General features: G+C 34.0%; 1 protein-coding gene across 2 annotated transcripts in view; it reads left to right on the top strand.

Annotated features, from left to right (window-relative positions):
• Positions 1-5852: 5852 nt before the first annotated feature.
• Positions 5853-19999, top strand: part of ano7 (anoctamin 7) — a 34577-nt gene continuing 20430 nt past the window's right edge. For both annotated transcript variants that reach the window (XM_059331807.1, XM_059331808.1), the window contains exons 1-6: positions 5853-5961; positions 12988-13045; positions 13137-13267; positions 14483-14590; positions 15349-15485; positions 17036-17093. In XM_059331807.1, the coding sequence (XP_059187790.1) occupies positions 5875-5961; positions 12988-13045; positions 13137-13267; positions 14483-14590; positions 15349-15485; positions 17036-17093 (579 nt within the window). In that variant the 5' untranslated portion in view covers positions 5853-5874. The remainder of the gene's footprint in view (positions 5962-12987; positions 13046-13136; positions 13268-14482; positions 14591-15348; positions 15486-17035; positions 17094-19999) is intronic.

Below are 19999 nucleotides of genomic sequence, written 5' to 3' on the forward strand. Positions count from 1 at the left end.
GTTGCGATCCTGCTGTCTTTATAAACCTTATAATACATGTCACGTGGTATAGCTACTTTTTTCTTCTTCTTTTTTGATCATTAGAAGACACTAAAATACTTCATTACAAATCCTGCATCCACTAAAGCAGAGGTGTCAAACTCTGGCCCGTGGGCCAAATTTGGCCCGCAGTATAATTATATTTGGCCCTGCGAGGAAATACCAAATGACAACCAGAGCTGGCCCGCCGGTATTATACAGCACAAATAATACTACAAATCCCAGAATGCTCTGCTGGTGTTCTGGCTTGAACACAGTAGATCAGTGTGGAGCAAACTGAGCAACAATTAAAGTTGTCTTTATGCACTTTTTCTTGCTAGTCCAAGGCTTGAATGGCTGCACATTCATTGAAGGATATTATTATTAGTCATTTGGTTTATTATTGTTATTTTATTCTTACATTTATTTTTAGCCTGTGGAAAAAGATTACTGTTAAATTTAAATTTAAAGAAGGCCGCATATAAAATAAAGGGACATACGATTCTTATTTGAATTTTATTTAAGAAATGAATGCCATTGATGTGTTTTTTTGCATGTTTGCAATATTAAGTTATATCAAGCTTTGCTTGTTCCATTTCGTTTGAACTTGTTTAGGTCAATTTTTTCAATAAATATCAATGTTGGCCCGCAACTTTGTCCAAGTTTAAAATTTTGGCCCACTGTGTATTTGAGTTTGACACCCCTGGATTAAAGGCTTTGTTTATTAGGCCTCCAAGCAAAGACACTCGCTTCTGGAGCCATATTTATGTTGTTCTTATTATTCTTTCTTCTTTTCATGCGGTACGTCCACATGGTGAATATGTCAAGTACATTCACTCAAGTACTGTACTGAAGTAAAATGTTGAGGTACTTTCCTTGAGTATTTCCATTTTATAAAACTTTATACTTGTACTATTTTATTTCACTGACAGCTTTACTTACTTTTCAGGTTGAGATTTAACATTAAGCAACAATATCAATTTAAAAGTTATTATACATTTCTTTTGATTAAACCTCATAAGAATATATTAAATAGTTAAAAAGAGCCCTGTCTTGACGAAATTAAAATACTGTTCCCATAAATGCACCAAAAATAATAATCCAATAACATATTTAGAATATATAAAACAATCTGAGTGGGTCCATTCTGGGTACTTTTACTTTTGATACTTTAAGTACATGTTAGTACTTTTACTTAAGTAAGGGATCTGAATACTTTTTTTCACCACTGGATTTAAGTGACTTTGAATGTGACTGGTTCAACAGTAACTCAAATATCCTTTAGTTACAACCAAGCAGTGGTGGAAAAAGTACTCAGATCCCTTAAAATTTTTCATTTTAACTATTTAATATACTGTTATGAGGTTTAACACAAATAAAATGTCAAGTAAAAGTCCTGCATTCAAAACTAACTGAAGTAAAAGTAAAAAAGTATCAGCATCAAAATGTACTTAAAGTATCTAAGGTAAAGGTACTCCTAATGCTGTTCTAAATATTCTAAATATATTATTAGATTATTTGTATTGGTGCATTTATGTAAGCAGTGTTTTAATCTTTTCAAGGTAGGGCTCATTGTAACTACTGAATATACTTTTATGAGGTTAAATTAAAAAAAAAATGTCTAACCACTTTTAATTTATCATGATTTTTATGTTAAATCTCGACCTGAAAAGTAACTAAAGCTGTCAGCTAAATGTAATGGAGTAAAAAGTTCCAAATATAGTGGAGTAGTATAAAGTTACATAAAATGGAAATACTCAAGTAAAGTACAAGTACCTGAAATTTGTACTTAAGTACACTGTCAAAAATAATCTGTTAAATTTACGGTAAAATACCGGCAGCTGTGGTTGCCAGAATTTTACCGTAAAAATGACAGTGAGTGGGTTTTCTACTGTAAATTTAAATGTAAATATCAGCAAAAACTGTAATTTAGACTGAGTAGTCCGTTTATTTAAAGGTAATTGTGTCCTTGAGACAAGATGCTATTTCTCCATTCATTTTACATGATTTTTAAAAATATTTTTACAGTAAAACTGTGTTTTTCAAAAGTTTTGTTCTATTCTGTGATTTACAGTAATTAAAAGTGTCTATTATGGTGATATGCAATTTTTTTTATTTTAGGCCGTATTTCTCATGCAATTTGACAGCATTTTACTGTAATTTCTACAAACACTTTTTACAGTGTACAGTACTTGAGTAAATTAACTTAGTTACATTTCACCACTGAAACCAAGTAAAGGTCTGCAGAAGTAAAGAGCATCTCTGAACGCACAGAAGCTGATCTTCAGGAGCAAACAAGCTGCAGGTGAGAAAATTAAGACCAGGGGCGGAGACACCACAAAGGGGCGGGGCTTACAGTTCAGTTAGAAACTGAACACACACACACACACACACTCACAGACACACACAGCTGCTCTGCTCCGAACCAGAGACTCACCTGAGTAAGTACTTACTTTTATTCTATGTTTTTTTATAGATAAGTATTTCTGCTACTATCAGAACTATTTTTAGCTGCCGTTTAAGTATTTCTTGTCATAATTTAACCAGTGGTTGAATGTACCTCAGTATATTTACTCAACTACTGTACTTAAATACACATTTGAGGTATTTGTACTTTACTTGAGTATTTTTTATGTAACTTTATACTTCTACTTCACCCAATTTTGAGGCAAATATTATACTTTTTACTCCATTACATTTAGCTGACAGCTTTAGTTACTTTTCATGTCGAGATTTAACGTAAAAATCATGATAAATTAAAAGTGATTAGACTTTTTTTTTTAATTTAACCTCATAAAAGTATATTCAGTAGTTACAATGAGCCCTACCTTGTAAAGATTAAAACACTGCTTACATAAATGCACCAATACAAATAATCTAATAATATATTTAGGATATTTAGAACAGCATTAGGAGTACCTTTACCTTAGATACTTTAAGTACATTTTGATCCTGATACTTGTACTTTACTTGAGTATTTCCATTTTATGTAGCTTTTGATTTATACTCCACTACATTTAGCTAACAGCTTTAGTTACTTTTGACATGAAAAACACAATAAATTCAAAGTGATTAGAGGACATTAAAGGGATGCTTACATAAATGCACCAATACAAATAATATAATAATACATTTAGAATATATATAACGATCTAAGTGGGTCCATTCTACATAACAAGTACTTTCACTTTTGATTCTTTAAGTACATTTTGATGCTGATACTTTTGTACTTTTACTTCAGTTAGTTTTGAATGCAGGACTTTTACTTGTAGTGGAGTAATTTCACAGTGTGGTATTAGTACTTTTACTGAAGTAAGAGATCTGAATACTTCTTCCACCACTGCTCCTCAGTGAACTGCTTCCTTGATCGACTGATATAGGTAATATAATATAAATACATGTTCTTTATTTGAATGTTCAGCCCCCACACTGTCTGCTTAGAATAATTCTGTGCCCTATAGTGTCTCTGCATGTTACACAAAACAAACATTTGGTTTGCAATTGTTTTTGCTAAGCAGCATATATAAATAGTTTCAACAAGACAATATATATACATAGATATCAAAACATGATAAGTATGATAGTATAAAAATATACAAGGGGCTGCAAAAGTAATTAAAAAACAAAATGCACACAAAACATTTTATTGATTATACAAACATCAATAATAAACATATTTATCCCTCAAATGTTCAAGGGTGGTTGACGTGAAAAGTGAAAAAAAGAATAATTCAAAAAATACTGTATATGTCAAATGACATACAATTATATTCCCTTATATGTGAATAATTCATAACTGAATGTGTCCATTTCTAATTCTTCATATATTTAGCATATTATTAACTTTTTGGTGTGGTAGTCCTAAAATGTGTCCACCGGTGCAACAAAATAAAGAATGTCATTATTTAATTCAGAGAATGTTGGACAGATAAGATAGATAAGCCCAAGGCATATTAGTTATGAATATTTTTATCAGTTTACATTATTTTCAATGATCAATCAATGTAAATTGATAAAAATATTCAGATCAATACTTAAACTGCGTCGTACCAAAGGACTACCTTAAGACGACCAGTTCCAACACTGCACGGAAATATTAATATTATGAAAATATTAGAGACAGAAGTGATCTTGTGTCCAGAGATTCTTCTGTCCTTCCTGATTCTGGAAGGACCCCTCTCAGTAATGGGTGGTCACATTAATGCCTGTTTTATATAATAAATAATATATAATGTGTCATAATAACTCTACATAGGGACCTTAACACTTATATCCTCTAGATTCATTAAGTAAACACTCGTATGACATGCATTCAAGTATTTTAATGTATTTAGATTCATTTTTCATTAAATTACAGTTGTTTTAAGATAAGTAATGCTACCTAGGACAGTTGCACCGGTGGACAAATGTCATGTTCAAAACAGAATATTTGCATAGTTGAAGAACGATACTCATTGTTTGCAGATGGATTAGATGTAGAAGAATGAACTGCATATTAAAACATTAATTTTAATGAAATATTATCAAATTTTAGTAATATTTGTCACTGGGAACACAAAAATTGAGCGTCACGTCAACCACCCTCAAACTGTTTGCGCCTGGCATTCACACGCTCCACTAGCTGACTGTGGACACTCATGCAAATGTGAGTCCATGCAGATGCAAATCCATGCAATGCTAATGTTTGTTCAGGTAACTTTAATCTTTAATGCCCCCTTCATACAGTCACTATTCTCTGTCTTCCAGAATTACCAGCCATTGTTACATTTCCACTCTACCATGCATTTTAAATAGTAATGTTTTAACCCATTGAAGCCTAAAACGCCTGTAAAACCTCTGGGTGATTTTAAAATAAGCCCCTAAAACCTGAAGTTTTTCTGGAAATTCAACAGAAGTGTCAACGCTTCTAATAAATAATAGATTTTTTAACTACTTAATATACAGTTATGAGGTTTAACACAAATAAAATGTCTAATCACTTAAAATTTATCAAGTTTTTATGTTAAATCTCGACCTGAAAAGTAACTAAAGCTGTCAGCTAAATGTAATGGAGTAAAAAGTTCAAAATATAGTGGAAATGAAATTCAAAATGTATTTGAGAACTTATACAAATACTACAAAATGACGTATCCGCTTTCCAGGCTTCAATGGGTTAATAGAGGTGTGTGTGTGTGTGTGTATCGATTCAAGTATTGATATTTAGTTTCTGATGGCCCATCAATATTTTTGCCGTTTTTTAGAAATATACTGAAGATGTAAGGAATCTATAGGCATCATGTATTGCAAAGTGTTTAACTGCATTTTGTGTCCACAAAAGTATATTCAATCAAGAATTGTTCTGTCAAATAAGAGAAAATTCTATAGGCACCATGTGCATCAGGATATCGTGTCAGGAAGTTGTCGAAATAACACTGCAAAGTTAGACTATTTTATTTGTTTCATTAAAAAAATTGAGAGCAGTGAAGGTTAAAGTTCGTTAAAGTTTGATAAAATGCTGCAGTTGTTGTCGTCCAACATGTTTGATATCAGTTCAGTTTGACTGAATACTTTGTTGGTCAGTCTGTGGGTTTGACTCTCATTGTGGAGAAAAAAAAGACTGAAGTGAGATGAATAGACTGAGAATTTTTTCTTATCTGACAAAACAATTCTTGATTGAATTTAATTTTGTGGACACAAAATGTAGTTAAACAGTTAAATCGCAATATATTGTATCACAATACTCTCCATATCGCAAAATGCTTAAAATCACAATAATATCGCAATAATATCGTATCGTGTGTGTGTGTGTATATATATATATATATATATGACTGTTTTTTAAAAGGAGGAGGAGGAGGAGGCTCGAGGTGAGGGAGGATGAGGAGAGGGGAGCAGAAGGAGGACAGCGCGACACTCATCGCCATGGAAACTGAGTTGGAGATGAACTATGGCAGCATCACCACGGTAACAACATACTGGCTGACTGTTGGACGGGAAATAAGTCTGACATAAAGCACGAAGCAGGAGATTTGAAAAAAAATGTGGAGTGGAGTGGTATTCCTCAGGGAAGCCTTCTCGAGCCTTTGTTCCTTTTATTCAACCATTTAAATTTTGGCAAATCCTATTTTTCTCAACTAAATCCCTGAAAAAAACAAAAACTACAAAGACGGTTATAGTCTAGACGGATTTCAGAATAAAGGCCTCCTATAAGAAGTGAGGAGCATTTATGGATACAAGTCAGGAACCGGCCTACCTTACATATCTCAAGGGTGCTGAGTCCAAAAAAAATGGTTCCCAAGCAAAATTTTGAGTTTTTGACCTTCTAATTTGTATATCAAATGGCCAATTGCCCATCTTGAACAGTCGTTGGACCATTTCCCCTTAGTTTTTTTGTAAGTAGACAATCAAAGATGAGGAAATTAAGTTTCTGGATCTATAGTCTAGAGTCAGAGCAAGGATATAGTGGAGGCTCAGTGTCTTTTATGTATACATATGTATGCAAAATACCAACTGGAACATTTAAAAGTGATATTGATTGAATATTTATGTCGGCCTTAAAAAAACACACACAAATAATGCTTAATTTCACCTTAAAAGTTGGTATTTTGCATATATATAGATATACATATAAATATATATATCTATATATATATATATATATATATATATATATATATATGTATATATATATATATATATATAAAAGACACTGAGCCTCCACTATATCCTTGCTCTGACCCTAGACTATAGATCTAGAAAACTTAATTTCCTCATCCCTGATTGCCTACTTACAAAAAAACTTGGGGAAAATGGTCCAACAACTGAGCAATGGGCAATTTGGCCGCCATTTTGATATGCAAATGAGAAGGTCAAAAACTCAAAATTTCGCTTGGGAACCATTTTTTTTTGATTCAGCACCCTTGAAATAAGTAAAGTAGGCCGGTTCCTGACTTGTACCCATAAATGCTCCTCACTTTCACTTTTTGGACAATTTCGTATAGACTATTACCCGCACTATGGTCGCGGGGGGCTGGAGCCAATCCCAGATGACATTGGGCGAGAGGCGGGTCCACCCTGTACAGGTTGCCTGACTATCGCAGGGCTGACACACAGAGACAGACAATCACGAGGAACAGGGAGAACATGCAAACTCAAACACAGAACAGCCGCAGGCCGGCAACCCTCTTGCTGTGAGACGAGAGTGCTAACCACTACACCATCGTGTTTAACAACATACACTACTGGTCAAAAGTTTTAGAACACACCAACTTTTCCAGAATTTAATTGAAAATGATGCAGTTTAATGTCTCAGTCTACTCTGAAATTAATGCACATTTGCAACATTTAAAATTCTTTATTGAGCATGATAGTGTTTCGAAAGTAAAAAAAAGATTCAAAATCACATTTTATGTTGGACTAAAGGACTAAAAAAAGACACAAAATGACCAAAAAAAGACACCAACAGACACAAGATGACTAAAAAAAGACACAAAATGACTTACAAAGACATGAAAAGAATTCAAAAATGGACAAAATAGCCCAAGACTCCATAGAGTTAAGTTGTTAACCCATTTCTTGTTCCCTGAAAAAGGCCTACTTGTATAATTCTGAAATGTACATTATTTTTCAGTTTTGGTTAAGCTTACCTTTTTTTATTTACCTCTGGCAGTTCACCACTTACCTTTGTACCCTTTCAAGCTGTTCATTTGACTTGAACTGCTTGAATTTCAATAAAAAACTGGAAAAATTGGGGTGTTCTAAAACTTTTGACCGGTAGTGTATATTGAAAAAATAAACCTCTATTAGGTTCTCTATTATGATAACATGAGCATGCAGAGTTCCACTTCCAGTTAACTATCTTAACCTGTTGTTAGCCATTACCAGTTTTTGCCGTTTTTGTTTTTTTCCGTAGGCCGTAGCGGGCTCACTTTGGGGAATATACTGGAGATACTGGTATCATATTAAACTAGAATATCTAAGGAATCTACACAACATGCAGTTAAACAGTTAAATCGCAATATATTGAATTGCAATACTCACCATATCGCTAAATGCTTTAAATCGCAATAATCATATCGTGACTCAAGTATTGGGATAAAATTGTATTGTGGTCCTCTACTGTATCATTTTGTTTCCTTCGGAAATCAACATTAACTTGTCATGACTAACTAAACTCCACCTAACAAACCGTCTCACATCTTCGTATGATAACTACCACACTGCAAAAAAGGAAAAGTTGGGTGAACTCAAAATTTCAAGGCAACAAACTTCGATAAAATTTGAAGTTGGACAATTAAACTAAATATTTTAAGTTTCGTTTTTGAGTTTGCTCAACTCTTTTTTTCTTGTAACGCCGCTATGAAATGTCAGCTAATGTTGTGACCACAATGTTGAGTTAGCATTGATACGCTAATGGCTACTCTTGTAGCTGTAACAAGCAGTGTCGCTAGCATCAGTTAGCCGCTAGCATCAGTTAGCCGCTAGCTTTCGCTAATGACCGAATTTCACAACAAAGAAATAAGAGTTATCAGAACTATTGTCCCTTGTTGTGAACCCCAACTTAAAGATATAAGTAACAACAACTCACCAACTTGTTTTTGAGCAGACAACTGGCTTCCTTTGTTGTGCTAACTTACATTATTGCCCTAAATGTCAATAATTTATATTTCCAAGTTTTACCAACTTAAATCACTGTTTTAGGCCAAAAAATACAAGTTGGCTTTTTTGCAGTGCAGACAACTTTCTAGGGAACGCATAAATCAGGGCCACCACATTGGCAGAAATCAAACACTGAATTTTTTCTTTACCTACATACTTAACATACCTAAATAATTACATTTAGATATGTCTAGAAGTGAAGAAAACTCTGGAGCTGATAGAACATGGATTTGTGAAACCCTGTGAGTTGAGAGATGATCTGCAGCTTCGATGTTTTGATTTTTAATGACTCTTTGTTTTGGTGCGGTTGCAGCAGGAAACAGGAAGTTTGGGATGAAGTGAGACACAGCGGCTCCACACAGTTTATCAGCAGCTGAGTGACGAGACAGAAGAAAGCAGCGCATGTTTGTTCTGTTCTTCCTTTCCTCCACAGTGTTTGTCTTCAGTCTCATTAATGACAGAGGAGACATTCAACAACAGGAAGAGTCCAATCTGCTCTCATTGACTGTATCAGGACCAAAACAGAAACACTGGTCATCGGACGGCAGCCAATAGAAAGACAGTGACAATATAAAACTTTATTTAAACTCGTAAGGCACTGAGCTTTCCCTCATTTACAGTGACGACGAGTACATTTACAAACAGTACAGAAATACAGGATCTCAGGACCCAGGTCGGCTAGTATGGAGTTAATAATTCTCTTAAATAGCTAGGAGACAGACCTAAAAGAGCTTTAAAAGCAGTGGTGGAAGAAATATCCAGATCCTTTACTTCAGTAAAAGTACAAATACCACACTGTGAAATTACTCCACTACAAGTAAAAGTACTGCATTCAAAACTAACTGAAATAAAAGTACAAAAGTATCAGCATCAAAATGTACTTAAAGTATCAAAAGTAAAAGTACTTGTTATGCAGAATGGAGCCACTCAGACTGTTTTATATATTCCAAATATATTATTGGATTAATATTATGATGCATTTATGTAAGCAGAATTTGATTTTATCAAGGTAGGGCTCATTTAAACTACTTATTATACTGTTATGAGGTTTAATTTTGAAAAAAAAAAAAAAAAAAAACCCAAGTCGAATCATTTTAAAGGTATTTTTTATGTTAAATCTCGACCTGAAAAGTAACTAAAGCTGTCAGCTACTTGCAGTGGAGTAAAAAGTAAAAGATTTGCCTCAAAATGTAGTGGAGTAGAAGTATAAATTTACATAAATAGAAATACTCAAGTAAAGTACAAGTACCTCAAAATTGTACTTGAGTACAGTACTTGAGTAAATGTACTTAGTTACATTTCACCACTGTTTAAAAGTGATCAGTAAAATCTTAAAATCAATATGAACAGGGAGCCAGTGCAAAGGAAGCTAAAATCGGGGTGATGTGATGTCGTCTGCGGCTCTTCTGTGTGGAGTTTGCATGTTCTCCCCATGTCAGTGGGTTCTCTCCTGGTCCTCTGACTCTAAACCCCCACTAGCACAAAACGAAAGCACAAGCTGCCGGTAGGGGTGTGCCATATCGTATCGTTCACGATAATATCGGTATAATTTTTTTATGGTTAAAAAAAAATGCATATCATGATATTGGCAACGTTCCTACTTCTTGATGTAGTGGCGTAAGGTTAACGTTAGCTAACAATTAAAGTTGTTTTAATCACAAAAAGCTACTTACTCCCTGTGGTTAAACACATGCATTTTTCAAAAATAAGAGCACAGTGTGTTAACAGAATCCACCACAGAACTTACAAGAAGACTGTCAAAATAAGATGCCTTAAATAAAACATACAAGAACCTTTATTCTCCTTTATAAAATGTCATGAAAATATGAAAACCCCTAATACTCCTAATATAATTACTCAAGAGTCAAGAGTAATTTTTTTTGTATTTGGCAACTGTTGAGATTTGCACTTCACACTACATTTTAGATTTGTATTTATTTATACGGACTAAAAAAGTCATATTTTCTGTATCTTTTTAAGTATTTTGTAATAAAGTCAAGAATATCGTTATCGCAAAAATAGCCTGAAACATCGTGATATTCTTTTAGGGCCATATCGCCCAGCCCTAGCTACCGGGATGCACTTTTTGGTGGAACATGATGGATAGTACGACAAAGAAATTCAGATGCAGCTACAACAAAGTCTGGGAAGGTATTTACTGATGGGTGAAGCCAGTGGATGGCAATTCTCAGAAAGTTTTTGCAACACTTGCCAGAGTTTATTTTCAATCGCTCATGGAGGTCAATACGACTTGAAGCAACACACTAAATGCGAGACCCACAAAAAACGCTCATTAAGATGCATGTCGGTCTATGGATACATTCCTCCTGAAACCAGGAGATATTGCCAAACAGATCAGGTGACAGCAGCTGAAATAACAAACGTTTACCACACTGTGCAAAATGTATCTGTTAAGTCATTTCTATGCAGAATAAAGGCCCAATACACAACTTGCATAGTGTGAATGATCAAATTAATCTGCGGTAAAGCATTTTTATTATTTATAAGTTAAGGGGTTTCCAATGGTCGCCCAGACAGCTCTCATCACTGCAACTTAAGAAAACATGCAAATACACAAAACACAAGCAAATTGAGAAAACGTCTTCATCAATTTGACGACACAACTGCAAAGATCATAACACAATAAGAAAAAGTGATGTAAAGACCACAACACAACAGAAGTGTTTCCAGAGGACACTTAAAAGTGATGCACACGTCTGGACACACTTGTGATATGATCATATTATATCAAGATAATGGTCATTTCAATGTTATAATGATCATTGCGTGCTAACGTTAGCGGCCAATCGATAGCATGCTAACATTAGCAGCCGATCCAAAGCGTGCTAGTGTTAGCATGCTAGCAAGACCAAGATCAACTTGGTGCCGTTGAGAGAGACCAACTAAAACATGTATCATTCATTTATTTGATTTGTTAAACTGCAATGTGATTGATACGGGCTAGCGGGCTACCGCTATATGTCATATTATAACATGAAAATATCATTATCATGAAATTACGTGATAATATCACATTATAACGTGATAATGTGAAATTAACGTTATCTTGAAATAACGTGATAATATCACAAGCGTGTGCATCACTGTTAAGTGTCCTCTGGAAACACTTCTGTTGTGTTGTGGTCTTTGCAGCACGTTTTCTAAATGCTGCGCTTGTGTTGTCAAATTGATGAAGATGTTTTCTCAATTTGCTTGTGTTTTGGGTATTTGCATGGGTTTTCTTAAATTGCAGCAATGTGGCCGTAGGTTTTACTAGATATGTTTACTTTTTAGGGTTAGATGGACAATATGGCAAAATCTAAACCTCTCTGCATCACAGTAACATGTCCCACATTGTCCCACACAACCATACCCTTTGTCCCACATTTGGCTTGTTGACACCTGGCCACCCGACTCCCAAGATGAAATAGAACTGAATTATATTTTAGGAGAATCAACTTGTCTCTAATGCAGAGCTGGGCATTAGGCGGCCCGTGGGCCACATCCGGGCCGTTGGCTGTCCTTGTCCGGCCCGCGTGAGGTTACCCAGAAATTAGAAATCAATATAACCGCGGTGCTTTTATTTTGAAAAAAATAGCAAACATTAGCACTAGAGCTAACAAGCACTTTTACTATAGTTAAGACAACAAATATAGCCACTAATATATATGACAGAAGAAAATAAACTTGAACAAACCTTGTGTCCTGTCAGCCACTATAGAAGCCTTTTTGATTTTAGACTTTATATGAATTACTACGCACTCGTTATTATTTACCGTTCGTTTTTTCATTTAACCGTTCTACCGGTTATTTCCTGTCACTACCTTTCAAAATGAAAGCACCCGTTTCACACTGGACGGCACTTTTTTTTAAAAAAAGCACCTCAACATTGTTAAACACCTTGAATATGTACAAACATGAAAAACAAGCTATATAATACAAAAACACAAATAGGAAGCTTACTAAAGGACATTTACAGTTGTGTTTAAAATAAATGGACTAGTGATATAGTGATTGGAGTATTTACTACTTTTTACTGCTATATTTGATTTATTACCACATTAACAGTCTTATTACATGTATTCCTATCAGTAGCAGCTCAAAACCAGATAATTTACTGTATTTTATAAAGCGATTAAATTAATATTGAGCAGAATTCAGTTCAGAGTTTTGGTCCGGCCCCTGCAACCTTCGTGGTATTGGTCATGTGGCCCCTTGGGGAAATTAATTGCCCACCCCTGCTCTAATGGATTTTCTCCTTTTGTTGTGACAGGTGAAAAAGGAGGTGAAATGTTTTTACCTGTGCTGATCAACTCTGTTATTATTTTCCAGAATGCAGATGTACAGCCTGCAGACAGGAACGTGTTCAGTGACGGCTCGACTCGAGTTGGTGAGTAAACAAGCTCTGCCGAGTCAATATTAGCAGATGATCCCCCGACCTTTACCACTGACGGCAGGAAGTCTTTTTTTTTATTTGACAGATTTTGTGTTGGTGTGGGAGGAGCCTCTGAGCTCACAGAAGGAGGAGAGCACAGGTGTTAGCCCCACCCACAGGAAGTGGAGGGAGACATTTCTGAAGAAACTGAAACACTCGGGACTGCTGCAGGAGCAGGTGAGACAACAGCCACACCTCAAGTCAAACAACCGACAGGAGTGTTTGAACAGTTCTGCAACATATCTTCTGAAGTGCTGCATACAATGTATTCATGTAAAGGTATTATTAGCCACATGTACTCATGAGTAACAGTACTAATATCATATATCCAGTAGTGGAAAAAGTGTTCAGTAAAAGGACACTACTGGTCAAAAGTTTTAGAACAAACCAACTTTTCCAGAATTTAATTGAAAATGATGCAGTTTAATGTCTCAGTGTACTCTGAAATGAATGCACATTTGCAACATTTAAAATTCTTTATTGAGCATGATAGTGTTTTGAAAGTAAAAAAAAGATTCAAAATCACATTTTATGTTGGACTAAAGGACTAAAAAAAGACACAAAATGACCAAAAAAAGACACCAAAAGACACAAAATGACTAAAAAAAGACACTAAAAGTCACAAAATGACCAAAAAAGACACAAAATGACTTACAAAGACATGAAAAGAATTAAAAAATGGACAAGACTCCATAGAGTTAAGTTGTTAACCCATTTCTTGTTCCCTGAAAAAAGGCCTACTTGTATAATTCTGAAATGTACATTATTTTTCAGTTTTGGTTAAGCTTAACTTTTTTTATTTACCTCTGGCAGTTTGCTGCTTGAATTTCAATAAAAAAATGGAAAAATTGGGGTGTTCTAAAACTTTTGACTGGTAGTGTACTTACAAAACACTGTGAAATTACTTCACTACAAGTAAAAGTCCTGCATTCAAAACTTACTGAAGTAAAAGAGAATGGACCCACTTAGATCGTTATATATATTCTAAATGTATTATTATATTATTTGTATTGGTGCATTTATGTAAGCATCCCTTTAATGTCCTCTAATCACTTTGAATTTATCGTGTTTTTCATGTCAAAAGTAACTAAAGCTGTTAGTTAAATTCCACTACATTAGCCAAATGTAGTGGAGTGAAAAGTACACTATTTGCCTCTAAATGTAGTGAAGTATAAATCAAAAGCTACATAAAATGGAAATACTCAAGTAAAGTACAAGTACCTCAATATTTTACTTAAGTACAGTACTAGTAAATGTACTTACATCCCACCAGCTGTGTGTTGAAACAGGAGGAACATTATGAAGAGAAAAGAGCAGTGGGCCCACAGTAGAACCTTGTGGAGCTCCACAGGTAAAGTGCACATATAAATCTCTGCCTCTGTGTCTCTGCAGAGGGAGGTCCTTCAGACGAAGACGAAGATCTGTTTTGTCCTCCTCAGCGCTCCGTGGAGCGTCCTCTGTTACTATGCTGAGGAGATCAGTCTCAGAGTCCCTCTGCAGGTAAAACATACAACTTCGGCATTTATTATCTTGATTATAACCCATTTTTTTCTCCCTCACTTTCTGTTTGTGGCCACAGACTTATCAGAGAAGTTAAGAAGTGGCAGATTTGAGCTTGATGGACTTTGAGAAGTCTGTACAGCTACAGATCCTCAGTGTACGCAGACTCTCACACTGGTTGTTTTTTGTTAACAAGTGTCTTATTGGGCTGGTCCCTTCATATCTATGTGTTTACATGTCCACAAACAAATGTAGCTATGGTTTGCGTTCTAGGGATGTGTTACAGATGTTGGTACCCAGAGCTAGAACTGAGTTAGGGAAAAAGGCCTTTAAATATGCTGCCTTCTGCCTGGAACATTATGCAAAAGCAGCTGAAGCTGCTGGAGCTGGTCACCTTGGGAGATTTCAAAGGAATCCTGAAGGACAGAGAAGATAGTTCTCTTGGTCAATGCAATTGTTTGTAAAACTATTTTCTGATAACGACCGGGTTTATTCATTCATCTGTCACCAGTTTATTTATTTCATTTTTAACTGTACTCATTTCAATCTTCATATAGTCTTGTCCCTGATCTTGTATGTACTTTAACTGATGTTGAATGTGGTGTATGAGAATTGTGGTTGATTGTTCTTATTTTATCATGGTGCTGCCTTCTTGGCCAGGTCATTCTTGAAAAAGAGATTTTAATCTCAATGAATTTTACCTGGTTAAATAAAGGATATTGATTGATTAATTGATTGTGTCCTCTGTCCTCCCACAGGTGGTCAGCGCTCCGATCACTAACTGGTCAGCTCAGGTCCTGTCCCAGCTGTCCCTCCCCAACCCTCTGTTTCAGGATGTCCCCAACCCCCCACCTGACTACTACACCTGTCAGTTCAGGACCAACAAGATGGAGAGGTGATGACATTATAAATACAGCCCTTCTATCACATCAGGACCAGACGGTTCTGGTTCTGGGTAGTTTTTAGAGCACTATTTTTCTGTTTCCATTCACGTTGCCAACAGGAATGCTGAAGTAACATCAGCTGGACGGCAAATAAGGCGTCAAAATCATGTTGTAGTCACCCCATCTCATGTCAGCTCCATCTATCCATGTTTTCCTCCTTGTTTTTTTGGCAACACTTTACAATAACCAACTAAGTTATTTTTATAGATGGTTTATAAACCAATTATTAACCATTTACCACATATTTAATCTTTAAATAATTTCAACCAATTTCTAAAATGTATATGAATCTTTTCTAAATCATTAACATACTTAATATGGTGTAAAAAATGTTAAAATGAGTGCAACTTAAACTATTAATATACTATTAATTATAATTGAATTGTTTGTTAATGATAAAGTAACTATAAACTCACATTAATATACCATCTATTTGTCATTTATAAATTATTTAGTTAGTTAAACATTAATAAATTATCTATTTACCATTCTAAATGGCCTACATACAGTTTATAAATGATGATTAAACATTAATAAACTGTTTAACGTTTATAAATTATGGTTATTGTAAAGTGTTACGTTTTTTTTTTTAAGTTCAAGCTGCAGTTTGTATTGTGTTGACTGTTGTCTACACAGCTGACAGGTTTTTAATTTACACTCTTATCAATCATTCAATCACTTTCTCTTGTTACGGACAGAGTACTGACGCTGAAATAGGAGATTAAAAAGTCCTTTAAAATGCCATTCTAAGAACTACAATCATTCTTGCGATGCGGACACTAAAAATATTTTTAGAATGATGAAAAAGTTCATTACACTACACTGCAAAAAAGCCAACTTGTATTTTTTGGCCTAAAACAGTGATTTAAGTTGGTAAAACTTGGAAATATAAATTATTGACATTTAGGGCAATAATGTAAGTTAGCACAACAAAGGAAGCCAGTTGTCTGCTCAAAAACAAGTTGGTGAGTTGTTGTTACTTATATCTTTAAGTTGGGGTTCACAACAAGGGACAATAGTTCTGATAACTCTTATTTCTTTGTTGGGAAATGCGGGAAAGCGGTGAAATTCTGTCATTAGTGAAGGCTAGCGGCTAACTGATGCTAGCGGCTAACTGATGCTAGCCGCGCTGCTTGTTACAGCTACAAGAGTAGCCATTAGCGTATCAATGCTAACTCAACATTGTGGTCAAAACATCAGGAGACAGTTATTACAATGTATAATTATAAATTAGTACAACTTACAGTTGAGTTGACAAAAATCTGAATTCAGAGTTGAACAAACTCAAAAACAAAACTTAAAATATTTAGTTTAATTGTCCAACTTAAAATTTTATCGAAGTTTGTTGCCTTGAAATTTTGAGGTCACCCAACTTTTCTTTTTTTGCAGTGTACCTGAGTTTCAGTTCATGTTCTTTTTTATAAAAACATAAAACCCCTCTTTTCAGTGTGTTTTCCAGCTCTTAGCATCTGTTTTAGCTGTTTTTTTGTGTTTTTTTCAGGTTTCTGGGCAGCGACAACAAAGAGACATTCTTCAAAACGACTCAAAGACACCAGGTGGTGAGTCTCTGTGTCTGTGTCGCAGTTTGAATCTACATAGATTATGTTTAAAAAAGATTTTCAGAATGAAAAAGAAAATGGTGTCCTCAAATTTTCTCAAAAAGTTGACATTTTTTGACATATATGTAATATCAAACTGTAAATAACCAAACATTTAATGTTCAAATTGTTGTTAATATAAACTCTGACTTATATTTACTGATTACTGATTGTAAATAGAGTGTGTTGAGAAATGTTCTGAAACTGTTTATTACAGTTTTTACAGTATTTAATAACTTTCACTTTCTCTTGTTGCCCCTGTCCAAACTTTTTTGGAAAGTGTTGCTGCATCAAATTAATAATGAGTGAATATTTACAAAAGTCCATGAAGTTGATGAGGTTAAACATTGAGTATGATGTCTCTGTGTGGTTTTAGATTGAATCTATATGACGAAGGATTGGCAGTTATTGTAATTTGCTTTTTTAAGTTGAGTTATATTGCCCTCCATTTAAGTCCAGTGTAAACAGTGCTTGGCAGCTTCCCAGACAATCGGAGAACAAACAGTTGTTGGAGTGACACTTTTATGTGTCAGTTCATTAAACACAACTACATGTGCATCTCAATAGAATATGATGGAAAAGTCAATTTCCAGTAGTTCAAGTCAAATAGCCCCAACCAAGTATTGAGTCATATACAGTACAGGCCAAAAGTTTGGACACACACCTTCTCATTCAATGCGTTTTTCTTTATTTTCATGACTATTTACATTGTAGATTCTCACTGAAGGCATCAAAACTATGAATGAACACATATGGAATTATGTACTTAACAAAAAAACTGTGAAATAACTGAAAACATGTCTTGTATTTTAGATTCCTCAAAGTAACCACCCTTTGCTTACTAGAATATAAGACATGTTTTCAGTTATTTCACACTTTTTTGTGAAGTACATAATTCCACGTGTTCATTAATAGTTTTGATGAATTTATAATGTCAATAGTCATGAAAATAAAGGAAAGGCATTGAATGAGAAGGCGTGTTTTTGGCCTGTACTGTACTTTTCAGAGGCCAACATTTCCATATTAAACATACTTTTTAAAATTGGTCTTTTGGAATCTTCAAACTTTTTGAGAATTTTATGTCTTCATTAAATGTAAGCCATAATCATTATAATGAGAAGAAATTAAATAAATTAAGACATGAAATGTTTCATTCTGTGTGTAATGAATCTATATAATGTGTTATTTCCACGTTTTGAATTGAATTACTGACATAAATACACTTTTCTATGATATTCTAATTTATTGAGATGTACCTGTATGTTTAAGAAAATGCCCCATGTGACCTCAATATAAACTGGATTGGGCTCAGAGCCCTGCAACGAGACAATACAGGAGCTGCTGTGGTTCACAGAAGTGCAAATACTCTCAAAAAACAACTAAAGCCCCCAGAGATTCTAGGATCAGGTTCCTCTCATTTAAGTAAACAAACTGCACAAACAAATTCTCCTTTTACCCATTTCTAGAATTAACAGTCCAAATGCAGAAAAGTAAGAATGGATCAAAATTTTTGTTAAAAAATAGAAAAATGTGTGTTTGGACCATGTGGTTTTCAGTCATTTTGCTCAATATGGTAAACAAACAAACAAAAAAAACAACCTAAAAGACACATTTGTTATTTTTGGTTAATTGAATTAGATGTAGTAATAATAATAATAGTAAGAAGAAGAAGAAAAAGAAGATTTTTTATAATTTTGTATCACTTATGTATGTATTTTTATATGCTTCATTCTCTATGATACAAACTCATTTCATCATAAAATATAAATTAAACAAGACAAAGAGGTAAGATGATATTACATAAAACTATGATAAACAATTACTCTGCTTTGGACTCTAACTGTTTTTAATGTAGATGATTTCCATTGTTGTTCTGTCCATTGTTGTTTGTTCTTACAAATAATTTTTTTTTCAGTACTCACAACATTATTGAAAATGAGGGATAAATCAATTAAGTATAAATTAATATGAAATAACACAACATAACATAAGAAGCAGTTGATGAGTCCAATATTAAAATATGTAAGTAGGAAATTAAAAAACCCCAATAGTAACTGAATAATGTATAATAAATTGAAAATCATCAAGATAAAAATAGTTGTTGCTGGAAAAAAAAACATTATTATAAAAATAGTTACCAACAAATAATGGCAAAAAGTAACTTGTAAGTAAGTAAGTAAGCAAGCAAGCAAGCAAAATAAAAAAAATAAAAAAAAAAAATAATAATAATAATAATAAAAATAATAATATAATAATAATAAAATAATAATAAAAATAATATAATAATAATATAATATAATAATAATAATGATGATAAGTCACTTTATTTCCAAGGACCAAAAAAGGAAATAAAAGGCAAAACATGGTTTATGGGCCATTAAATTAATATTTTAGTTCAAATAGTCTGAGGTAAATTTAGCCTTTATTTGTTCAGAAAATAATCCATCACAGTGTGAGCTGTCGACTCAGATTCCAGGATGTTTCAGTCAGCAGGCGGACGCAGAAGGCGGCCACACCTCCTCCTCAAACACAATATAAGAAAATAAAACTAAAACACTGTAAAAACACACACACACACATTCACATGTATAAGCTTTCACACACACACTCAAGGAAATCAGACAGGAACCAAGAGACCAGTCAGGATTTCTTCTGTCAAACTTTTAAAACTGTTTGACTTCTAATCACGTTTTCGCAACATTTATGTTAGCAAAAAAAAAAACCAACTTGGATTTTTTAATTGATAAACTCAAAAGTATCTTCTCTTGTTCTTAAGAATTAAATGAGATGATTTATCATTTATTTTAATGTCTGAGAGAGGTCCAGGGTGTGGCAAGGTTATTATAGACATTCACATTTTTGTGAAC

This window comes from Centropristis striata, chromosome 4 (assembly GCF_030273125.1).
Source record: "Centropristis striata isolate RG_2023a ecotype Rhode Island chromosome 4, C.striata_1.0, whole genome shotgun sequence".
In the NCBI taxonomy this organism is placed as follows: Eukaryota; Metazoa; Chordata; class Actinopteri; order Perciformes; family Serranidae; genus Centropristis; species Centropristis striata.